This window comes from Amblyomma americanum, chromosome 10 (genome assembly GCF_052857255.1).
Source record: "Amblyomma americanum isolate KBUSLIRL-KWMA chromosome 10, ASM5285725v1, whole genome shotgun sequence".
Classification (NCBI taxonomy): Eukaryota; Metazoa; Arthropoda; class Arachnida; order Ixodida; family Ixodidae; genus Amblyomma; species Amblyomma americanum.
Genome location: NC_135506.1, coordinates 15169360 through 15193075, shown reverse-complemented (window position 1 = coordinate 15193075; position 23716 = coordinate 15169360). Strand labels below are relative to the sequence as shown.

The 23716-nt window shown below is 47.1% G+C and overlaps 2 protein-coding genes and 2 non-coding genes across 4 annotated transcripts in view; 1 reads left to right on the top strand and 3 right to left on the bottom strand.

The window, feature by feature from the left end:
• Positions 1-7801, bottom strand: part of LOC144107168 (sodium-dependent proline transporter-like) — a 60127-nt gene extending 52326 nt beyond the window's left edge. The window contains exon 1 of the mRNA XM_077640162.1: positions 6710-7801. Coding sequence (XP_077496288.1) covers positions 6710-6746 — 37 coding nt within the window. The 5' untranslated portion in view covers positions 6747-7801. The remainder of the gene's footprint in view (positions 1-6709) is intronic.
• A 3479-nt stretch (positions 7802-11280) lies between these two features.
• TRNAA-AGC (transfer RNA alanine (anticodon AGC)) lies at positions 11281-11353 on the top strand. The gene has a single exon. It is a non-coding gene; the product is annotated as a tRNA-Ala (tRNA).
• Positions 11354-11780: 427 nt separating this feature from the next.
• TRNAD-GUC (transfer RNA aspartic acid (anticodon GUC)) lies at positions 11781-11852 on the bottom strand. Its single transcript has one exon. It is a non-coding gene; the product is annotated as a tRNA-Asp (tRNA).
• Positions 11853-19145: 7293 nt separating this feature from the next.
• LOC144108048 (uncharacterized) lies at positions 19146-23358 on the bottom strand. The gene is made up of 5 exons (XM_077641328.1): positions 23325-23358; positions 22336-22504; positions 21485-21546; positions 20914-21131; positions 19146-20640 (listed from the first exon to the last, which is right to left on the bottom strand). Exons 1-5 carry the CDS (start codon positions 23356-23358, stop codon positions 20518-20520), a joined length of 606 nt encoding a protein of 201 aa, XP_077497454.1. The 3' UTR covers positions 19146-20517.
• Between the last annotated feature and the right edge of the window lie 358 nt (positions 23359-23716).

Sequence of the window (23716 nt, the reverse complement as noted above, 5' to 3'; positions counted from 1 at the left end):
CGACTGCAAACCTCTCCGATGCGCCCGACGCGGTGGCTTAGCATCCTGTGTGCATTCCTGCTGTGCTAAACACGAAGTCATGGGTTCGATTCCCTGCCACGGTGATCGAGTTTCAACGCAGGGGAAGTTCACGAGCGCTTGCGTACTGAAATAATAATAGTATAATATTATTATTAATATCAATAATAATAATAAAAATAATCAATTCTTATTTCAAGTGCCCAGGAACTACCCTAGGAACTTTGTACAGGTACATCATGCACAAAACAAAGTACAAACATTTTGCAACGGCAATGTGCAGTGCAGGAAGCACGGCACCCGAGCTGTGCTTGATTCACGGCGGGAGGAAAAAGTAGAGAAAAAAAAATTGACCATGTGCACGTGTGAAAGGCAGCTGAGATACTACAGTCATCAATCGGTTCCGGAACAACGACAAAGAGCTTTCAAGTATATGTCCAGGGTGCCGTAGTAAATATCATGGGAAGACTAATCTGTCAGTTAGGAGAGCGACTACGGCGAAAGGCATAAATGTTTTGAAAGGGTAAATTGACCTAACAGCTTTGTTGGGCAGGCGAATGTTAACAAACGTAAACAGGCATAATCACGCAGAATACCACTAGGAACTAGTTTTCTAAAGGAAGACAGCATCTGCCCGCATTTGTCGACACCGCAGAATGGGAAAACGTATCACCCTTTATGTTGTGTGTACATGCCCAGCAATTTAGGAATAAAAATTTTGAAATTTGAGAAATTTTATGATACATTGAGAGCAATACTGAAAGTAATGGTGGCAGTCTTCTGATGTGTAGCAAAATATTTCTTTTAAGGTGTTTCCATCGGTCGTATCGAACAGTTAGGACTCCCATAGAAAACCAATGAGGAACGCTTTTGACGATAACAAGCAAAAAGGTTCATAGAAAAAAAAATCAATATAGCCGTCGGGTGATCTGCAGGTATGTTGATTGTTATAGTGAAATCTTACATTATATAAAAAAGCTGCCATCATAAATGGTCTGCATTTCAAAAATGCTTTTGTCCAAATTGCTGGCTATGCAGTGACGGAAACTGTGCCTGTAGATGGGCAGCTAGCTTATTCTGAACACTTTTGATGTGGTCTTTGGTGAACTTATAGGTCCCGCTGTTCCTAAAAATTGATCTGTATTCGAGAAGAGGTTAGCTGAGAGAAGTATACAACTTCAATCAATCAATAAATCAATCAATCAATAAATCAATCAATCAATCAGTCAGTCAGTCAGTCAGTCAGTCAGTCAGTCAGTCAGTCAGTCTTTCAGTCATTCAGCCAGTCAGTCAGTCAGTCAGTCAGTCAGTCAGTCCTGGGCGCGCTCTGGATTTAAAAAAAAATTGATGTCAAGACAACCCTTCACGTAAACGCGTTTTTCCTGAAACTCCATCTTCTTACAATATTTTCTTAGCCTTATTAACTCTGCACTATATCTGAAAAATGTTGTTTTGCAGAGTGCACAATAAACCACTCTTTGCGACGCATCATTCATTATTGCTCGTATCATTCCTGGTTTTTCTCGCACGGCTTACACGCTATCATACTGCCTTGTTTCGTCCTGTTAAGACCAGAAAACAAAAATTCGAAATAATAGTTTTGAACTAGAAGCGTTTTATAATTTCACATACCGTACATCACACAAATGTAAGACGCAAAAACGATATTTCCTGAAAACTCGTGTACGATCAATGACAAGTTAATTAGGCTAATTTCCCAACGTCCTAAGCAAAACATCTTCTGGACCACACTAGAGCACCGCAATCAAATTAACCGCGCAATTAAAACCAGTTCCTTCTCCTGTTGACGTAACGTTAAGCCCGTTGGATTTTTAGCATGTTTCGCAGCGAAACAAACCTTTTCCAGCGGGTGATATTACAGCATGTCTTCCACATCTCTGGAAGTTAAATAAACAAATTTTAAATGGTGGGGCTTAAGGACTCGAATCGACATATGGTCTATGAGGGAAGCCGGTGGGATGGGCTCCGGATGAATTTATGCCTCCTGGGATTTTTTTTTAACGAGCACTGACATCGTACTGTACACGTGAGGTTTATGCATTTCGCCCCCGGCGAAATACGACAGCTGCGGCCGTGATCGAACCCGCGACCTTGGGATCAGCAGCCAAACGCCAAAGCCACTGAACCACCACTGAGGGTCACATTTTTGGAAACTGATCATTTGCTTTGAGAAATCTGTATTGCAATGCGCGTTTTGGTAATGCTGTGAGATTTTGATATTCTTCTATACGCAAAGATGAAGACCAATAACATTAGCACAGTTTTTATCCAACGTGACATTCACAGAATTTCTGCTGAGCTGGACATGTGTACAAGGTGTCTTGTGTACACTATACAAGCTTAATGCTAACCCTATGCTGCACACTAAAATTATAAGAGAGCATTTACTATTTAGCAGCCAACCAAGCGCCGCCAAACAAAAACTATACCTCTTTATTTTTATTCGATAAGTATGTCATAAGGCAGAGAGAGAAAGGGGGAAGGGAATGCAGATTTAGAAGCTTCTGAGCCGAAGAAAAATTCTTCCTGGTCCAGGGTTCGACCCTGGAGCCACCACCCATCCGAGGCAGTCATTTTACCAACTAAGCTAAGAAGCTACGAGAGCTAACCAACTAAGCTAGTAGGAACTTTCTTTAAACCGGAAAATTTATGTTAAAGCTGCACAGCTTTCCTCAGTTACCGTACGCCTGCGCATGTGTGGATGCTAATGAACAGGCACTTATCCCAAACCTATAGTCCCACCTGACGGATTGAACTAAACCCACTGGACACTAGCCATATACGCTGTCCAATTGTAACCGCGTGCTGTACACTAACCCTACGATGCGCGCTTCAATCCCGAATCTCCGTCGTCTTCATCGCGAGGCACATACCGCCGCTCAAGAAAGCGGCGCTCGGTCAATGAACCCCTGGCAAAAGAGACCGCGACAAGCACTGGACAAGTAGGGCGCGTCTAGACGAGCGGATTTCGCAAACACGCGGTACTGAATGCGACACTGCTTGAAAAGCCGCTGCGCCGTCAGCTTACTTCTCTTCGACTGTCCACTCCGCGACGAGTCCTCTCAAGATGTCGCTAATGGACGTCAAACGGAGATAAAAAAAAAGTGCGCACCGGCGGTCTAGGCTCTCTATAGCCTTCGCCGCTTTCTTCCGTGCCAGCTTGTTGTATACACAAAGAGCTTGTTGGGTTCTCCGAATGTGTTATACCACTCCGCGTCCGCGAATGGCGTTCTATATGCGGGCATACTGTTGTCACCAGCGTGTGTATAGAGAAACCCTTACAAAAGTGGTCCATAGATAGTCTATAGACTTCTTATAGACCCTATTGCCTTACTATAGATATTTATTTTTGTCTATTCATAGTCTATAGACAAAAGTCTACTAAAACGTATGGCCATAAATTTATAGACTGTTCTCTGAGGTTTGCCTATAGGGAGCTTATGGACATTATAGACAGAAATGCATAGGCAGCCTACAGACTGCCTAGAGAAATTTTTGGAACGGAGGTATTCACCCGCCGAGCATGCGACGAAATTCACTACCGGCCTGCTCGTCGACTTAGACCTACAACCAGAGAAGAGTTTACGAACGCAATTTTTTTCATATACTGTAAGATTTCATTATAACAATCAAAACACCCGCAGATCTCCCGTCTGCAGGCTTGATTTTTTTGTTTGTTGCTATTAACGTTTTTGCTATCGTCAAAATCGTCCCCCGTTGGTTTTCTGTGGCAGTCTTAACTGTTCGGTGCGATCGCTGGAAACACTTTAAAAGAAATATTTTGCTACATATCGGATGAATGACGCCTTATCTTCAATACTTCCATATCAGTACCTTACAGTTTTCCAATACTTCAAATTTTTCTCCAAAAATGTTGCACATGTTACGGACGGACGTTTACCAATGATTTCGCCTAAACAAGAAAGTAACAACTTTACTATGAGTCAGTGATAATTCCCGGGATATAATTTGACATTCGCAGAATTATACGCCAGAATATTCAAATATAATAATTAGACTTGGGTCTAATGATACGTTACAGGGCACTTGTTCAGTACTCTGCGGCAAGAGCTAGACAACTGCGTTTCTATTGAAGCGTATTACAAACTCGCATTGCGCTTCTATCGAAACATAAAAAAGAAAGGCTATTGCAAAGCGCATGTTGCCTAGACACAAAGGCGGCTGCCAGCACGTCGGGGCTGAAATGTGCGTTAATCGTTCCCGAACTCCGAAACACTATCGGTCATCCTGTCGCATTTAAGGTCAGATGTCAAGCGACACTTCGTGTCAAATAGTCCCACACTCTCGGCGGTAGGCTGGACAGATGGTCGAGAACACGGATATAGAAGAAAAAAAAACAGCAAAAGGCACAGAAACACCTGCGAAATGAACACGTGTGGCGCGATCGAGCTGTAGGCTTACCTCCCACTCTGGAGTGCGGCGGTAAGCTAGAATATAAGTAAATGCAATTTAAACTTTGATGCGTGTTATAACTGGAGCGTTATTTGCAGAACACTTAAAACGATCTGCATTTTAATGTGCTTCTTGCGGTTCTACCAGAATAGGGGGAAAGCCTGCCATGAATTGCATGTGTCAGGAATACCGATGAGCTGCAATCTTTTCATAGCTCGGAGAGAAGGAACCATATATTTGCGGCAAACATGTCCCAAACCGTCAAGTGTGCCCATTAAAAGGAGGGTGAACCAATTGGTGACTTTTTTAACGTGTGCGTTCAAAATAAAAAGAAAGATCAAAGATTATTCCGTGTCGTCTGCATGCGCGAATTGTTAGGGATATTCGTATAGCATTCATACTAAAAGCGAGAACCTCCACGTTCACACTAGCGGGGATTTTAAAACTGTTTCTGCAAGAACGCTTTCGTTGTTGATGGCCGTTTTGCCCTAAACGGTCTTGGTAAACACCGGAAGATATTCAGACAGCAAGCCACCGCTGGGCACTTCGACATTGTGGCAATGCGCAGCTGCTTTGCTCGTCGTCAAAAATTTCTGATACGAAAAGACACCAATTTTATTTCTTTTTCTTTTCGTTTTGCAGAAGTCTATCGCGCAATTCGTCATCCAGAGTCATCAAATACGTCGTAACCTCTGTGGGATGAACGCTACCGAGGGCGCACAAAACAATCAGCTCAGCAGAAATTGACTTGAATACATTTTCGATCATTTAATTACGCGGTGGGGCGGATGACAGTATATTTTTATATTATCTCAGTTGCCGACGCGCCCTCTTAAGAATACTTAATTGTCATGTTCTTCACGAAAATCAGGGCCCAAAATTTCGTTTGGGACTCACCGCAAGAGGAATACCAGAATTGATGCACGGTGCGTTTTCAACTGATCAAGCATGTTACATTACGGTGCATTGAAACTACAGTATCTGGAAGAACCTTACAGCCAAGAGAGTATTGCAGCGAGTATCCTTCTCGTTTCCTCTGTAATTCTTTGGATGCCAATTATAGAGAAACGCTGTGGGCAGTGAAACATACAAAAAAAATAACCTCATTAAGGACGCAGCACGATTTATTATCCTCACTCGACGCATGCTTGATATTGCCTGCATGTAACGAGTAAAGTTGAAAATATTAGCACGCCTGCCCTTTGTATGTCGTATACATTAAAACCACGGTACCCACCCTAGCTGCTGATACCTCCGGCACAAAATCATAGTTTTAATTACTGATAAAAGCTGCGTCCCAGCTTCCTACTTTTTCGGCTACTGTCACAGCAAAACTGCCGCTGCTACATCCTCCATGCATACGTCCACAGACGCGGATTGCGTCAATCCAAACGTTGCTCCCCAAGATGCTTGACCCAGTACGCGCCGACAATAATAGGTTTTCTTTCTCTTATATAACGCGTGCGTCACATTTCGCCAAGCCCGCTTTGACTAACAAATCGTGCGACAGAACTTCGCACAACGGCGCCGCGGGGGTTCACCTGCTGTGTTGTTACCACGTGAAGAAGCGAGACACAAAGGCGCGAAGGCAGTCGTGCATGCCTCCTATGCGTAGCGACCTTCGCAGCGCAGGAGGAAAGCCCCAGCTGCTGTTTGCAAATCCCGCGTCAACATCTATGACGTCACAAGCGCTCACGACATGGCGCGAAATTTCGAACACGTAAACAACGTCAACATGGGTGTAGCCTATCATCCCTTCATATTAGTACGGATCAACTTCACGGTAAATCAAGTGTTGGAAGCAGATTCGTAGTTAGCTGTATCCTGATTATGGTGATAAAGCACACACGTAATCAAATGACCAGTCGAAGCACCTAGGTTAAACTGCCAGGAACAGCTGCCAACTCTCTGTTGTAACTTGAGGATATGGACGACACAAAAACGAACAAAATTGGCCCTTGAGTCAGAGTTGCTTTAATAGTGACTTTCCCTTCGACCGACAGAAGCCTCAGTGCTGTCACTCACCCTAACCTTTGTAGTACCTTGACACTTTGGTTTTCCTTAACGACTAGCGAATTGCTATTTGTGCCCTGCGATTGTTGTCGTAATTCTCAGCACCACAAAGATGAGCTCTCAGAAGATGGCAATCCATTTCCAGTATTTTACAACGTGTCCATCCAGCGACATATGTTACACTAGCGGCGCACACGGCAGGCGGAAAATCGTCTAGCGACGTGGGCAGAATAGCTTCACTCACCTGTTTTGTTGAGCGAAGTGTAGCTGCCGTTTTGCATCGTCGTCTGTAAAGGTAGCCGAGCTATCGCCCGGCCTCTCTACTATGTGCTACACGGCTTCCGCACCGACGCGACGACACACGCGGGAGTAAATAGAGTGGCGACAAGAGAGAGGCCGGCGAAGACCCCGAGGAGAGCGCGGCCGTTCTTGGCCCTCAGTGAATGGGGAAAGAGAGCAGTGAGGAGAAACAAGAGGGGGGGGGGGGGGGGGGGGGGTGCTACGCGAGAACAGCAGCGCCGCTCTCCGCGAGCAACAGGAGGCTGATGCAACTCCGGCGACCAAGTCACAAGCCGACGTTGCCGGTTTCAGGAGAGCAGCTGCTGTTCCGGCCGACGCGGCGGCTGCTGCTGTGACGGCACCAACCAACGGAACGAAGGGAGAAAGAAGCCAGCGCGTGCCGGAGTGAAATAGCAAGAGAGGAGAGGGGAGCGCGATGCGGGGGCTGGATAAAATTTGAACCAGTTCGAAGGACACCACCGTTCGCGTATAACGCGATCAGAGAAACGAGGCGGCTCGAAGGAGTGCGATTCTAGGGAGAAAGAGGGATGTTTATGTGAAAGGCCGGGAAACAGCTACAAATACGGCGAGCTGTACTATTCTTGTAATATATCTGCTATGAGACGAGCCGACAATGAAACCAGCCGGTTAGATATGAGTGATACTGAATGTCGAATAAGCGACCCACGTAAGCGTTGTCAACACGTTGAATGTACCGGTCAACGAGCTCAGGCAGGCTGAAGTTCTTCCTAAGGACTGAGCTTTCCAATAGGAACAATTAAAAACCGTAGCAAGGCTTTCCCACGGAACGCCCGCGACGGTGCCAAACGCTGTCACTGAATGAACTGGGCTTTGGCGGGAAGACCGACAGACAGGGAAGCGACGTGCTGACGTCGGTGACACTTTGTAGATGGTGCGATGGAGCGACGGGCGGGCGAGGCGTGAGTAAGCTGGGTCGGCTCACTAGGTCACCACAGTCAGAATCGTTCCAGAGCGATGGCGCATATGCCCAAGCCGGGTCAGTGACGACGCAGGGCCCAGCGCCCCGTGGGCGCGTATTTTTGGGATGAGGAGAGGAGAGGAGCTGGGCTGCGAGCGCGCATGCACGTTGCCGCTGACAACGCGCCGACAAACGAAGCAGCAAGCTCCGGCGCGTGTCTAGAGCCGCGCCGATGTGGCGGTGAGCTTTCGGCAGGGAAACCCCCCTTTGACCCCGGTCGATATAACTAAATGGCCCAGCAAGGCAATGTAACAGCGTGTGTCAGCGCCACCAGCATTTGCGGGCCATAGCGCCGTTTATGAGGGAAAGCGCGCTCAGGGTACGCAGTGCTTGATAACGGCTCGAGGTAAAAACTTGTTGCGCCATCTGGTGAAAATATTATTAAACCCAGTGCCGTCTTGCGATAACCTTGAGTGGTGCTAAAAGAAGGTGACGTATGCAAAGATAAAACAATGCAAACACAGAACTGCGTCCATGTTTCTGCTTTTCTGTTAACTTCACGAGTTTGGGTGCTTTGGGATGCGGTACAGCAAAGCTGCTCTCACACTGCCAGTCTTTCGAAAGCTGTCACAAGAGGACGCTAGCAGTCGTTTCGTTCTTTTCTTCTTGAGCAGACGACGCAGTGCAGACACTCATCCAAAACTTTCATAACTTCATATCTTCGCCTAAGCTTTATGTATTCTTTCGAAACTAGAATAGCAGTCATGAACCTATCTGAACCAGAAGGTGACTTGAGCGGGGTTCTGTGCAGAAAGAACGCTTCATTGCTTCCACGGACCGCGTGTAACCGGAGAGGCGAAACGGGTAGACGGCGTTGCTGACACGACACCACGAGGCTTCCCGCGCATGCTGCGTGCGGACTTCTGTTCGGGCTTCGCTTATTCCGCATCGCACGATGCGCGGTATACTGCGTGGGGTCACGCACACTGGTGGGACACAGTAAGATAGGTAGGCAACGAACTATGCTGCGCGTGTCGCGCGGTAGTGCGAGGTCGGTGCTGCCATCTGTCGCGGGATTTGGAATGCAGGAATGGACGCGGGTTCTTTTACACCACCGTGTTCTTTGTTTCTATGAACGCCGTATTGTTTTGCCTGTCATTGTCGATGTACAGAGTGCTACCTAATTACAGGCGAAATAAAAGAGTGTGGCAACCGCAGCAAAAGTTTGTTACATGGTTAGTACTCACAAAGTGAACAAGGGAGGGGTAAACCCGAAAGGGAACGTTTTGTAGGTCAACCGGCTAATCCTCTTCAGCACCTGTCATGTCTGGACAAGTTTCATGCTTTCCATTTCACGCCCTCCTCTCCTTCATCGCGCCTTCCTTCTCGGAGTGAAGGCCCTATTTAAACCCCGCCAACGATGAACGCTTTGCCCAGACAGACGAAGACTTGTCGAAACGTTGCAAGCACCCTGAGTCTTTCCATTCCCTTGCTCACTTTGTGAGCGTCGAGGAAACATCTGTCTGCCCTCTCTCCACCATATATTACAACGTTAGTGTAAGACATAGATTCGCTTCGAGTTTTCCGTCAAGTGCTGGTTTACTCTGCGCGAAGTAACTGCAAGTAGCGGGATCATTGAATAGCATACAAAAGTGAAAAGGGGAGAAAGATTGGAGGGGTTGGACGATGACTTTCTGTACTCCGCGTTGAACGTCGTGCTAACAAGGAGGTAAGTCTTGGAACTTCGGCAATAGTACGAATTCCGCTCACCTCGAGAAAGTTCTCTTAAAACTGCTAAGCACTGAACAAGCATCAAACAGACATTCTTGCCACTGAAATGTTCGTGACGCATAGCCAAAATTGTAAAGGTATCGATAAGGCCCAGTTCGGCCCTGTTTCAAGCTGCATGCAGCATTTCAAGCTGTGGGAAACCAAATACACCACTCCTTCCTTAGAGGAGCCTTCATCTTGAGCACATATCCTGTATTCCAGCCTAAAACTGGCGGGGAAATGGTTCCAGATAAAAAGTGGAAATTTGATTACCGTTCGAGGAGCGCCGAGTTCTTACAGTCGAACGTCGTTATAACGAGGCGCTTTATAAACAAGTAATAAATATAACGAAGGAATGCCAATTACCCCTGAGAGCTGCCACAAAACAGGCTACAACGAAGCAATCTCGATTTTATCTCGATTGCACAAGTACATATAAAATGTGCGGAGTGTTTGCTTTCGGGTCCCCGAAAAGTGAGTGCTCAGGGGGCAGGAGCTTCAAACATCCCGCAAGGAACTCATTGCTATCACATTCGAGAGAGGGCGCCACACTTTGCAAGCTGTGTGGTGAAACCATTTCCTCCTCCTCCTAACTGTTGTGAGTAGAGGCGTGTGGCTTTAGATATTCTGTATCCGTAAATGCAAGCATAAACAATACTTTAGTGGAGAAATGATTGCTTTATTCGCCGCTTGCTCGTCGTGGAAACAAAATCTTCTATAAAAGAAGCACGCAATCCAAGTACAGGGCGTTCCTTCCTTATTGGTCTGGGTTGTAAAAATTATCTTACTTCAAATACTGCCCTCCTCTTCGCGCTCAAACGCCGACCACGAGGTAGCTTATGATGGTCGATTTTTGTGTTTATAAGTGCTGTATAATCGGGAATTCCTTGGATTGTTTGGAATTTTCGAAAAACTGCAGTCGACTGCGGCAGAATTTTCGTCGAGTAGAGCGGAGCAGATGATGGTGATGATAGTGTGTTCTTCATTTTGAAACAGGCGGACGCCCAAAAAAGTTCCCTGGCCGGACACAGATAGAAAAAAGGGAAAAAAAATATCGAGAGCGAAACGGCAAACACTCGAATAGAAACGAAACTATCAATGAAAACAGATGTCTAGTGTCGCACTAGAATCCGCCAAGCTCAGTCAAGCGGCGCTTCGTCGCTGCGACTGCCACTTTGTTTGTAGCGCCCGTTATGAGGTCCGTGTCAGGCGAACAGAAACCCAACGCTCCTGCTAGCTTCTGCGGGAACGTAGCGCTGAACTGTGGTGGTGCTGGTAGCTTCTCGCAGCACCAGCACCGCACAATGAATAGATGAATGAATGAAAGATGTTTAGAGTCTGCGCCATCTGGCGAACTGCAAACCAACCAATATTCCGGCTTAGAGCAGGGGTTTGTTTTAAAGTTCGCCAGATGGCGAAGCCTGCAAAATAGCTGCTCCGCTTGCCGATTGTGTTCATTACAGACGTCGTTAAGAAGCACTGCCACCATGCAGTACCTCCTTTAGCCAAGGTGGAGAAAGCACTCGTTATAGTAGTGAAGCATACTGACATACCGATATACTTCTAATACTTAAAGCCGCGCCACCGGCCGTGCGCCGATTGCCGGACGGCAGTGGATGCTGTTTATGCAAGGTGTAGTTTCGGTGAGGCTAAATATGGATTACCTTGTGGGTAACAGAGCACTGACGTAGACTAAAGTGCTCCCCGGGTTTCTGCTAGTTAATTCCCACAAAAATACCCAAACAATGCCACACCATTGACTACACTTAACACCCTATTCTAGATAACTCTCACTACTAGTATTGCAATGACCGCGTGTGCTGTCTGGGGGTGTAGCTCAGATGGTAGAGCGCTCGCTTAGCATGCGAGAGGTACGGGGATCGATACCCCGCACCTCCACTTTTTGTTTTGTTTTTATTAATGCAGCAAGAAACTGGTTTGGATTGCTTCTTTAGTGTTCCGTAAAAAGTCCGTAAACAAAGTTTTCTTGTTCATTTACTCTTCTTTCCTCCCTGGGGTTTTTTGAGACTTAGAAGACCTCTCTGTGTACGCAAAAGGGAATTTGATGTCCATATAAAAGTGCCTACCATTTTTTTAATTTTGAATATATTTATATTATTTTAATTGTAATGCTTTCGTATGTATTATCTATCACGATCGAGCTCATTCGTAGGAAGACATTCACTATAGCGTTATAGGCTGCGAAAAGCTGTGCCCTCTTAATGAATGGATGGCGTTTTTAAATCTTAACGCAGAGGAGTTGACCCTGCACAACCATACTGAGTTGTCAATGAAATAACCGGGAAAAAAAAAAATAAAAAAATTGCTCCCCGTCGGGGAATCGAACCCCGGTCTCCCGCGTGACAGGCGGGGATACTGACCACTATACTAACGAGGAGAGATGAGGTTCGTTTATTATGACGGCTATACTAACGCGGCAAGAAGATTAGCGGTGCTCTTTCTGGGTGGTTTTCTATGCACGGGAATCTACACGGAGAGGAAGGTTCTTTCACTAGACCGGAAAGCCGCAGTGCGTGATATGATCTCTTTAGACAGGTCTGTGAACTGCGCGAGGGTGAGCTGACATATAGCAAGCGGGGTGCCCTCTGTTGATACCCTTATCGTCAAACTGCTTTGCGGTGACTTCTCCACTGAGCATTCAGGTCTACATGTGTGACTGGTTCGAAAGCAGTCAATTTTCTGCTGGTGTTATGTTAATGTATAGTCGAACTTTATCACGCTCACAGTCGCACATCTGCTTCTTGTTGGACTCCCCTCTCCCGAAGAGAGATATTTTGCGTCGGAAAATCCGCGCGATAGCTGTTAAAAGCCCGACCGCTGGCCTTCGGCTGGGTGCACTGAACGAAGGAGAGTTGCGAAGACCTCATACTACAACCCTGCAACCCAGAGACGCGTCCGAACCAGAGACGTCAGATACGTCAGTGCCCTCACGTGTGATCCCACTGCTGTAAGAACCTCCTGAAACACATGCGTAGATCCCGTCAGGCATTGGCACAGCACGCCCCGAACACATCTCCTGCCACTTCTCAGATGACAAGGCTTCCTTCAAGATTATCAACGGCTGGGAGAGAAGTGCCAGCCGAAGTGAAAAGTCTGGGAAAATAAATGGAGCAGTCTACAACTCTACATGTCTGCATCAGACTTTCGAATGTTGTTCCTCAGTATATAAAAAAAAATGCAACTGCCCCTCAGCTGTCGCTGAATCTCGCGTTACACACTGTATAACCATCGTGTGAGTTTTTTTCGTTGAAGAAAGTTCAAGAAGTGTATGGTGAGAGTGAAGCGCACCCCACAGGGGTTGCTCATAAATCCGGCCTCTTCTCACTAGGCATTGCACCGCTGCTTTAGGCGTACACCCTAAGTAGGCCTATGGACCTCCTTCACCCCGCGACGTCACGAAGATGCGGTGGCGCTGATGTCAGCAGCGACTTTCGCATGGTAGGCAAAACAGGTTCCGCTTGCCCGTGCCTACCGCAGTTACCGGCGGCTGCTTCAAGCCTGTGCACTGCAGAAGCAGCATATATTGACCAGCTGCGTCACTGCTGGATCCGCGTAGTAGCATAAAAAATATTAAATTAGCCTCGATAGATTTCTCGCGCATCAATTCCGCATTCGGAAACTGGCTAACACGCATTGGGCCACGGTAGTAAAGCGCGAAGTCTGGAAGTCGATAGGCACTGCCACTCAATGCACTTAATGCATGCAAGTTACTGCGTTCATTCACCTGAACTTCAGGATAGTAGGCTGATAATTGCTCAAGGAAAAAAAAAGACGTAGCTGCACACGTACTTATCACCTTGAGCCGGAGTGCACGGGGCGCCGACAGGTTCACTCGCCCCCCAAGGAATGCGTTTTTTTGTTAATAGCACACCATGATTAAATGGCGCGTTTTGTGACATTTAATAGTTACTTGAAACTGTTTCTTGATATGACGACGTAATTATTTCATTCGAGTAGAAAGAAGTCTGGTAAGTTGTGTCAATCTTGCGCGGTCGCGTTGGTGTGCTTAGAATAGCGTACCTTAAGTGTGCTAAACGCCATATGCTTTTTCATTGCATCATGCATGTGTCATGTTTCATGAGGTAATACATGATCGCGAAGCTTGTTTGGAAAGAAGCAGCCGCAGGCGTGCTACTAACAGACACGTGGCGAGATTGAGAGGGGACGCGGCATGAAAAGTGTTTTCGTTGTAACTAAACTTGGTGCAAATATGAAATTCCTACGCTAGTTTCAGTCATTCCTTTTATTTATAGCTATACCTGGCGCAGTTCTGGGTAATTATAATTAACACCGTCGTCAAGTCCCCCCAAGCTAGGTCTCTAATTGAGTAGATAGTGCGCAGTTTTTTTTTATGCCAGCATGTGCATAAAGCCCTGTTCTGTATGATGACGCGATTAGTTGTTTTTCTATATGATCAGTACTTATGCATGCATAGTTACATGAAAACGTTTCTTACAAAAAATAACTAACACAATACTGCACGCGTAGGGAAAAAAATCGAGAGATTTGTTACGCTCCTCAACGTCTCAGGAATAGTTTGCGACAAATGGAATCATTTGATTTTCATGCGAATTACGAAGGTGAGTGATCCAGTCGCAGAAAATGTGAGAGGTCAGAAAACGAACCTTAAAGTTTATTCCCTCGTTTATGGCATCTTCGCTTTCGCTTTGGTCAAAGAAATGCGGCACTGAAATCAAAGAAATTACCTCACAATTTTTGACGACCACACTCCTAAAAAGCGTAATTTATAAATTTGTACTCAATATTTTGCTATAATTTTTCGTCACGAAACTAGACTTCAGGGCTAGGAAAGGAAATAATTCTAGAAATCAAAAATTTTCACCAAATCGACCAGCTTAACAAGAGGACAAGTCGGCCTGGCTGGTGCGTGGTCATGCGGCTAAAAACAGAGCTAAGCGAGTCAGGAGATCGGGGACACGACTCTGTCCCCACTTTTCGCGCAGCGCGACACGTACGTATGTCAGCAGACGATGAGCGCATGTCTGCTCCGGCGAAACAACGCCAGCACTTCCCCTCACTACTGTCCCGAAGTAAAATCATTCCGGCTAGTGCAGTGTGTCAAAACTTGTTTTATTCAATGCCTAGCGCATAAATAAACGGCAGGAACGCTTTCTACATGTTTACTACTAACCATATATACAATACACAGTGGCAAACTATTTCTCTTTATAGGCCGCACGTGGACAACGCGAGCTCGTGTACTTCGACAAATTACTAAGTTGGAAGCATCGACCATTGCTGTGATTCGCAGAAACTGGAAACGCGCCTACAAGCCTTGAAAACCCGCGCACAACACCTATCCGCGACGCCACTCCCCGATCTTTTGCCTACCACGAGCTCGCTAGCGACTGCAGCGCCACCTCGTTTGTTTACAAACATGCAGGAGGTCCATAGTGCAGCTGGGCTTCTCAACATCACTCCATTCTGGGTGAGCTCAACTTTTTAGTTAGAGCAAAAAAAAAAAAAACAGTAACCGCAGAGTGCGCCTCATTGTCGTTTCCCCTCATTCAAATTGCTCAACAAACCCCGTAGAGCCACAGGAAAGGGCATTCGAGCTTGGCTTTAAAATTATGCATTGTGTAGAGTGCAGGCCACTGAGTTTTCATACCGCGCACGAGACCTCAAAAGCAAGCGGGAAATTTACAACACAAATTTGAAAATTCCCATTTTCGCACCTCGTGGCGACGTGCGGTGCCAGGATTTCGCGCTAAACATGGCATACGACGTCTTGTTGTGCAAGTGACATCAGCAGCCAGTAGTTATCATTGGTTCGCCGCGCCGAATTCTTTCAGACGTCACGCAGCTATCATACCGCGGCTACTCCGCGCGCTCGGTCAAAGCCCAACAGGCTTGGCAGCCGGCGTAGGTAGGGCGGGGCCGAGTGGGCGGGGCCGGCGCAGGAGCGCCACCGTTTTGGCGTGCGAAAAATTGACCAGAGGAGATGGAAAGGCGTGAAGACGCGGAAGTTCAAATTTGTCCGCATATAAATCGGATTCCACAAAACCCATTTAAAAATTCTTTAGAATCCTAGCTAAACCACAACTTTATTGAGAGCCCCTTTCTGAGGCCCTTCTACTATACTTAGCCAAGAGGATCAATTAAAGCCTGCGTTGCTGGATACAATTTTGTGCACACTTTCCTTGCATTTTACAGCGCTGCATTTTCTATATTAATTACTATAATGAGATCACTCTATTCCGATGGGTGTAAACCACGAGCAAGGTCTCGGGATATTTGTATGCTTGCGGTGTGTGTGGGATTGTGCCATGTAAATCAATAAAAATAAATCAAATAAACATGCGCGACTGGGACTCGAAGCCGCAACGGCGTGAACCGATCAGTTTGGCTGGCCAATGCGCGAGAGCACTAGGCTCGTGTTAAACAGCAACACACCATCGTGGAGTGCATTGCCAATCGTCCTTTTCGCCAACTAATACTACTGTCAAACTAATATTCGCGCTCTGAGCTATGTGGCGGTAGTGGCAGAGAGATGTGCGGTGCATGAGTTGGCGATGACAATATTGCTGGAGAAACGCGGGACTGGAGCATAGGCCATCGGCGTACTTGGAGTAAATTGGCATTGACGATGAAAAAGTTGAACACGCGCATAACTGACTCTCGTGATGAGTGCACACCTCAATCACTCTGTCAGGCACGTGGTTGGGGTGGTGTCCACCTGCAAAAAAAAAATGTGCTTTCACACAATATTCCGTGCTTAGCATTGCCATACCGCCGCCAGCCATTTTTTGTGCATAACCCTTCTGTGCATGCGCACGCAAAACAGCCAGCCTATGCCGGCATTTTAACCACGACAGAACCTTCGTACCTTTCGCGATTGTCAATTCGTGCGCTAAGGACAAGCGCATGCACAGCACGTGCTTAACTTACGATGATGCTGCGCAATTAGCGATGCGGCATCACAAATAAATTAGTGAATTAACAATGCCAGTATGCATGGGGACTGCAATGCGATAGGCAGTGTGTGCGGGAAACTTGGAACCGGAAGTATCTGCAGACGAGTTTCCGATGATACTTCGCGTTCTCTTCGAAAACGCTCCTCACCTATTCACCAAGCAGGTAGCCAGCATGAGAGGTAGGATCACCAATCACAAACACGGGTGCAATGAAAAGGATACGATCAGGTTTGCACAGCTAGGCGTTTATAATTACCGGGATAACGTATACGCTGCACTGTACTTAACGCTGAAAAAGAACGAAACCTAGAAGATTAATGCAGTGATTCGGAAGTCATACAAAAGGGCAATCAGGGCCCGGATTACGGAACTCGCTCCGACCGCTCTACAATTGAGAGCGCTCTAAAATGCCCGCTCCTATTGGTCGCGGGCGCCATTTTGAAAAGTTGCGTCACGGGAAGCTGCAATGGCGTCACGGACAAGAAAAAACGCATGACGTTGAACACCTAATTATGCCCGCGGTTTTAGACTGTTTTTTGCGACCGCGAAGAGTCGGTCTACAGAGTTTTAGAGGGAAAATGGCGGCGGCGTCGTCTGCTGTTTATTGGTGGCGGAGGCGGCAACGTCGGCGCCAGCAACGACGAAGGACGGTGTACGAGGACGAGCTGTTCCGTCGGTTATTTCGACTCGATAAGGAGAAAGTGGAGTGGTTGTGCGGCGAACTTGCAGACGAACTGCGAGGCGTACGGACGAGCGTTTTGTCGGTGCGGCGGCAGGTGCTGTGCGCTCCGTTTTTTTTTGCCTCCGGGGGCTTTCAAGTGTGCGTCGGCAACGAGCAGACCGTCGGCCTCGCACAACCGACGGTGAGCAAGTGCGTGCGGCGTGTGGCTGAGGCCATCTGCAAAGTCGGCGCACAGAAGGGATGGGTGCGTTTCCCGGCGCACCCCCGAGGAAAAAGCGGCAGCGAAGGCGACCTTCCTTCCCCGCGGCACCATCCCAGGCGTCGTCGGCTGCGTCGACGGCCCGCTGATTGCCATAAAAGCGCCGCGGGGAGACCCAGCAAACCGGGCAGCATTCTGGAGCCGCAAAGGATACTATGCGATGAACACCATGATCGTGAGTAGACTGGCTTTCTGACCGCATGGGTTCGAAAGCCGCGACCTCGACAGTGGAAGTTCACGTCCAAGATTGTCTGCCTGTGTTTCTCGCAGATCTGCGACGCAGACATGAAGATCCTTGCGGTCGACCCTCGCTGCCCGGGGTCTTGTCACGATGCCTTTTCTTGGCGCTACTCACGGCTGCGTCGGAAGGTGGAGCACGGGCTGCTGGAGGATGGAGAGTTTCTTCTGGGTAAGCAGCACTTCGACAGCACGTATTAAGCTACAGCAGTGGCTCATACCTAAAAGAGGCGGGTTATAACATGGATGACATGCAACAATATGATGTATCGTATTTATTTTTGTGTATTTACTGTTACTGCTGGTGCAGAGGCACAAGAAACATTGTTATAAAATGAATCGTATTTCAAGCGTAAAACATCAAGGCAGAAGAGGTGTGCACATCGTTATTGTCGTGTAAGATATCACAGTACATCATTAACCTAGAAGGCTGTGCTTACAGAGGTACCCCTTAGTCATGAATATTCTGCATGCCTATGAATTCTGGTTCAGCATACTGGCTTTGAGCTGCTTGATATGAATCATTTATTACATAGGCAACAACACACTTCACTGCAAATTTTGGTCGTGCAGGAGACAGTGGATATCCACTGGAGCCGTGGCTGCTCACACCAATGTCAGGGCATCCTGGTGCAAACACTGCAGAAGGGCAGTACAACGCAGCACACGCCTCAATGCGATGTGTTGTGGAACGCTGCATTGGTGTTCTCAAAAGCCGCTTCCGGTGCCTTCAAAGGTACCGGACACTCCACTACGAGCCGGAGCGGGCGGTGGTCATCATTGCAGCGTGTGCTGCGTTGCACAACATCTGTCTTGAAGAAGCCCTGGCTGCAGACGAAGACGACACTACTGATGACCCTGACAACAATGGACCACCTCTGCTTGCCGGGTACTTGGCGGGGACAGGATCCCGCATGACCTACCTGCGTGGTAGAGCCATGCGAGACCGTATAATTGGCCTCTTTGGCACAACCCGTCCGCAGAGGCAAGCACACCTGCAGATGGTGCGGCGACAGCAGCAGCGGCAGCAGCAGCAGCAACAGCAGCACCACCGGCAGTAAGCCCTAGACCATCTGGCAGCTGTGGCTGCAATGACTCGCCGTGCTGGCGTGGCGAGTTGTCGTAGCCACTCTTGCTACGGGCAGTGCCATTGCCCTCTGTTAGTGCGCGAGCCCCTGTGTGATATGATGCCCTTGGCCACTGGTAGCCACATTCCAGCATTTGTAAATTACTTTTTCTTACGTGTGCTTGAAAGCCTCCAGTGTCAAGATATGAAGTGCACACACCAACTGCTGCTCCACCGGCAGTGGTCACCAGTACGCCTCTCAGTGCATCAGCAAGCTTGCCGCACAGCTACTGCACTTTCTCCTTCTCAAGTCGAAATACACGCCGAAACAGCTCGTCCAACAAGTGAAATGCATCCTTGTACACCGTCTTTCGCCGTTGCTTACGTCGACCTGCCCACTTAGGCAAACAGTTGCTTGCTGTAACTATGTGTTTGATGAATGTGCACGAGGGAAAAGTGTGGTGTGGAGACTGCTAGGAACCAGTAAAGCGTTTCTTTTTGCACCACGTTTATTCATTGGTCACAATAATTTTTTTCGCCACAGCTGTTCATACTAGTTTGCCAACTGTAACACACAGCAGGGAAACAAAAGCATGCAGCATCAACAGTGATTTGCATATGCCTTGTCGAGTGCTGCGCAGAGATTGCACAATAACAGTTGTATCTTACACTCTGGCCAAACGGGCGAGTTGGCTGTACATTTTTAAGGCGAACAGTGCGAAAGACATAGCCGGAAAGCACAGGAAACACAGGATGAGCACTCGTCCTATGTTTTCTTTGCTTTCCGTCTAAGTCTTACACGCTGTTTGCCCCTTAAAAAAAAAGCTTCATCTTGACTGCCAGCTTGAATGCTAGTAATCACAGGTTTGGCATGTTGTGCAGACTTGTAGGCTCGATGCAGCCCTGGTTTGTAGTTTTCTGAAACACATTGCATAACTGGTGGAATGCACAGCAAGTGCTACGCAAGACATTGCTCTTCGTAGATTTTACTGGACTAAAAAATCATGTTACGTGTAAAAGACACACGAGTATCACAGACGATGATGCCAACATGGCTGCGTTCGAAGTTGTAAAGGGATCCACAAACGAGAGATATTAACATTGTTGCATCATACCTTTAAAGGCGGAGCTCAAGCATCCGCCAAATTTTTTTTTGCCTGCATTCAACACTAGTTCAGAAGCGACTTTGGACGAATGCTGGCAAGCCTCATTTTTCCTCGGGTCTACTGAGGATAGAACATGTTACAATGCACACAATGGACACTTTACGGAAAAGCAGGAAAAGTAATGCGAAAAAAAAACGACTCAGGAACATGCAAACAACCTTAACAGACACAAAATCGAAGTGTTCAAAATTTATCCAGAATCCCCATATTATGGTGCCCTTCATAACTACAGTCACTTCAGAACAACTTTGCCCCACATATTGCAATGAAAGAAAACAAGCACTAGAAATTGCACCTTGTGCACCTGCCACAGCTGCAGGTAAACATTTGAAAGGAATGGAAAATAAAAGAGTATAGGAGGCTTTCACACCTGGCAGAGCTTAAATTACATAACTGGAAGAAAATAAACAGTGTGAAGCATCCGGGCCTGCAGAGCTTACAAGAAATAAAAAAAATGATGCTATGGTACATGACAGAGATGATCTTGAATAAATACAAAAACAGAAACCTGACAGAGAAGCAGACAATGTAAATAAACAAACACATAAAACAGAAATTTTAACAAGCAAACTAAAAATAGTTCAATGAGTCTGCACCTGGCAGAGAAGTAAATAATGTTCTTGAATAAATATAAACATATGAAGAGGTTCTTTCATAAAAATAAAAACAAGCAAATAATGACATAAATATGAACAATTCAATGTGGTGCAGGTGGCTCAAGCTGCTTTTGTAAGATTAGCGTCAGTAGGTTCACATTCTGGATGAGCAGCTCTTGCTGACCATTTGACGCCTGCACAGCATCTGTCACCTCCCATATGGCCTGCATGTAAAAATACTTCCAATTACAAATTATTACTGACAACCAATTTTGAGATCTCGCTTAAGCTTTATGTAAAATTTCAGGTGCTGAGATATTTTGGACAAAGTATGGCTGTAGAAGACTCGTGTCAGTTTCATAAACTCAGCTGTCCCAACCACCTCCCACAAGAGGCGTCAAAACAGAAGTAGAGGTGCTCAAAAGAGAGCACTGATATTTATGCTTCAGGTGACGGCTTCGACTCTTCAAAGTGCAGTGTGCGCAGCGAGTACACACCTCCAGCATGCTTTGCTGAAAAGCAGCGTCCTGGCGGTTCCGGGCGTCAGTAAGGGAATCCAAACGATGCGATTCATACAGCATCTGGCGCAGCACCTTATTGGCCCCATCGTCTCGCCGTCGCTTCCCAAGAAGGCTAGGCGTGGCACGTGTTGAGGGCTGCAGTGGGGGCTCTGGTGTGTGCTGCTGTGAGGGCTGCGGCGAGGGCACCGGTGTAGCTGTCGGGAAAGAAAATGTGCTCATCACGTGGTGGAATACGCAAAACATTTGGTACAATGTGTTAGAGGGCTTGACATAAATATACAGGACAGCAATCTTGGGCAGCATTGTAGTAGCATATTTCATGTGCACATTTGCTAGACTGCTAGGAGATGTCACAGCCTCACTGCAAGAGAAATAAACATTCTGCACTGCGTGGCAAAGCCAGAGAGAGATAGTTTTGTGTGTACTGTAGAATCTCTGCAGTATTTTGGCTACTGCTGCAAATGCTGCCAGAGAGTATAGTGCTATTACTTTCAATCAGCTGCCAGAAAGGGTAGTATGGAGCTTGAATAATGGAAAGCCAACTCACGGTCTGTGGGGCTCCGTGTGTCTTGTCGACAACTTGCTGAGGCTCCCCGTTCATCTCCTCTGCTGTAACAGGGTAAAAGGTGCGGCTGATTGGTACTGGCAAACCATGAAACTAAAAGAGCACTAGCAAAAGAGAAGCAATCAATAATGCTCAACCACTTGTCTATGCATTCCTGCACCTCCTCCGAGACTAAAATACACCACAGATGGAATAAACAGTGCTAGCAAGGCGCAAGGCAAAGACATCATGTTTTTAAACGGCCGACCCCTTGTTGTTGAGAATCGACGCAAGCTGGATCCACAGCTCGCGCTTTTCAACAGCTGTGTATGAGTTTGTTAGGTCGGCAGAAGCCCGAGCCAAGAGCGGATGGCTCTTCATAGACTCTATTACGATTAGCTCTTGCTCGCTCGGCATTCTTCGTGTTGGCGCCATTTCGAGACTATAATTCCCGCTTAGAGAATTGCAGCAGCGAACACAGCGGGGAAAACAAACAGGGAATAGTTTCTGTTCCGCTTTTCGAAAGCAGGGAATAACAGGGAAAAACCTTTGCTCTGAGTTCGGGCTAATATGTTTTTACAGGAACATATGCGTGTGCTGCGCTGCAGCAACTTATAACACAGCCAAGAACGACCGAAAACGAGCAAGGTTGTTAGCGTGCGCCCAACCGCCTTGCTTGGTTCTTGCTCCTTCCCAACTGAATCATTTGTGCCAGACGTTTATGAAGCCAAAAAAGTTGATTTTATCCAACAAGCCGTGCTTCGTGGACGCCTTGTATTTGCTAAAGTGAAAGAAACAGAACCCAAATCATATGCTTGGCATGTGGCATCTTTAAACCAATAACACAGGCTTACCTCAAGTTGTCTTCGTCGATTTTCGGGCCCGACGTTTCGTGCAGGTTCCTTTCTGGAGGCCCGTGACCTTCACTGGCTTCGATAATTGTTATCCGCTCACTTTGGACAACCAAATGGAACCTTGATTTCAGACGACGCGTAAAAAAGCAGGAACTAGCCGTGGGATCAGCTGTTTTTTAGAAGGCCGCCATGTTCAGTGTTTACATCTGCCAGCGCGCCCTCATGGCAACAAAACTTACCCACGAAAGCAGTTATTTGCAAAAGTGAATGTCCTTCTTGTTTTACTTCATGGCAGTGAGAGTGAAATACACTTTTATGAAAGAATAAAACAATGTTTATTTTATTCACTGCGTATTCTTATAAAAAAGTTAGCATACGGCCCCTTGCCGTGCAAATTGGCCTCTTGTCGTTCAAATAAGCGCTTCCGGGGCGGCACCCTACTAGCCATTGGTTGATTCCGCGTTCCGTCACGCGTTGACGTCTAGCCTTGTCGTCATGCTGTCGTCATTTTGACGTAACGCTCTACAACTTTAGAGCGAGTTCCGTAATTCGGGCCCAGGATACTGATACGCGCATCAACGTAGAGGCTACAAGTGTCACAGATTCTTGACTCAGTAGAGAAACAAATCAAGGCGCATAATTTAGCGCCCAAAGGTCAAGCTGACAGGAACCAAAGCAGGAAGGTCTCCACCGGACAGGCTAGTACTTTCTTACATAATATGCATAGAAGATAAGGATGATATACTAGAGGGCCTAAGGGGAAAAGCTTCTATCAGACCAATACCGATGAAAAAAAGGACCTGAATATCAGAGGGAAAGAAGTGAATCAAGAGCCATAGCAATCAATGCGGGGTGGCAAGATACCCGGGCACAATACCCGGGCATATCTGAGTGCCAGGGCGAGTTATCCGGGCACTCAGATATACCGGCGGCTTTCAAGCGTCTGTGGAAAGCGCCTAGGCCACTGGGTGGTTATGAACGGACCTCACCCATTGGCTGCATATTGCAGCCAATGGCAGCCATGGGTCAGGTCCGGTCAGCTGCTGTTGACAGCGCTGACCGCTGCAGGTCTAACCGCTGCGATGCATCTCGCCATTCGCTACATATCGCAGCCAGCCAATGGCAACCAATGGTGAGGTCCGTTGGCCAGCCATTCAATGGCCGGGTCGCTTGCCACAGACGCTTGAAAGCCGCGGGTTTGTGTGAGTGGACAATGCCAGAGGACCAAATGGACGCGAAATGGACAACGGGAAATGGACAGCTTATAGAATACGGCCCCAGGTATTCCCGTAATATCCGCCCTCTATATGGACACATGCAGCTTGTCGAGTGAGGGAAAGACTGAAGAGAGTGTTTGGGAATAGTAATCATGGAACATGGC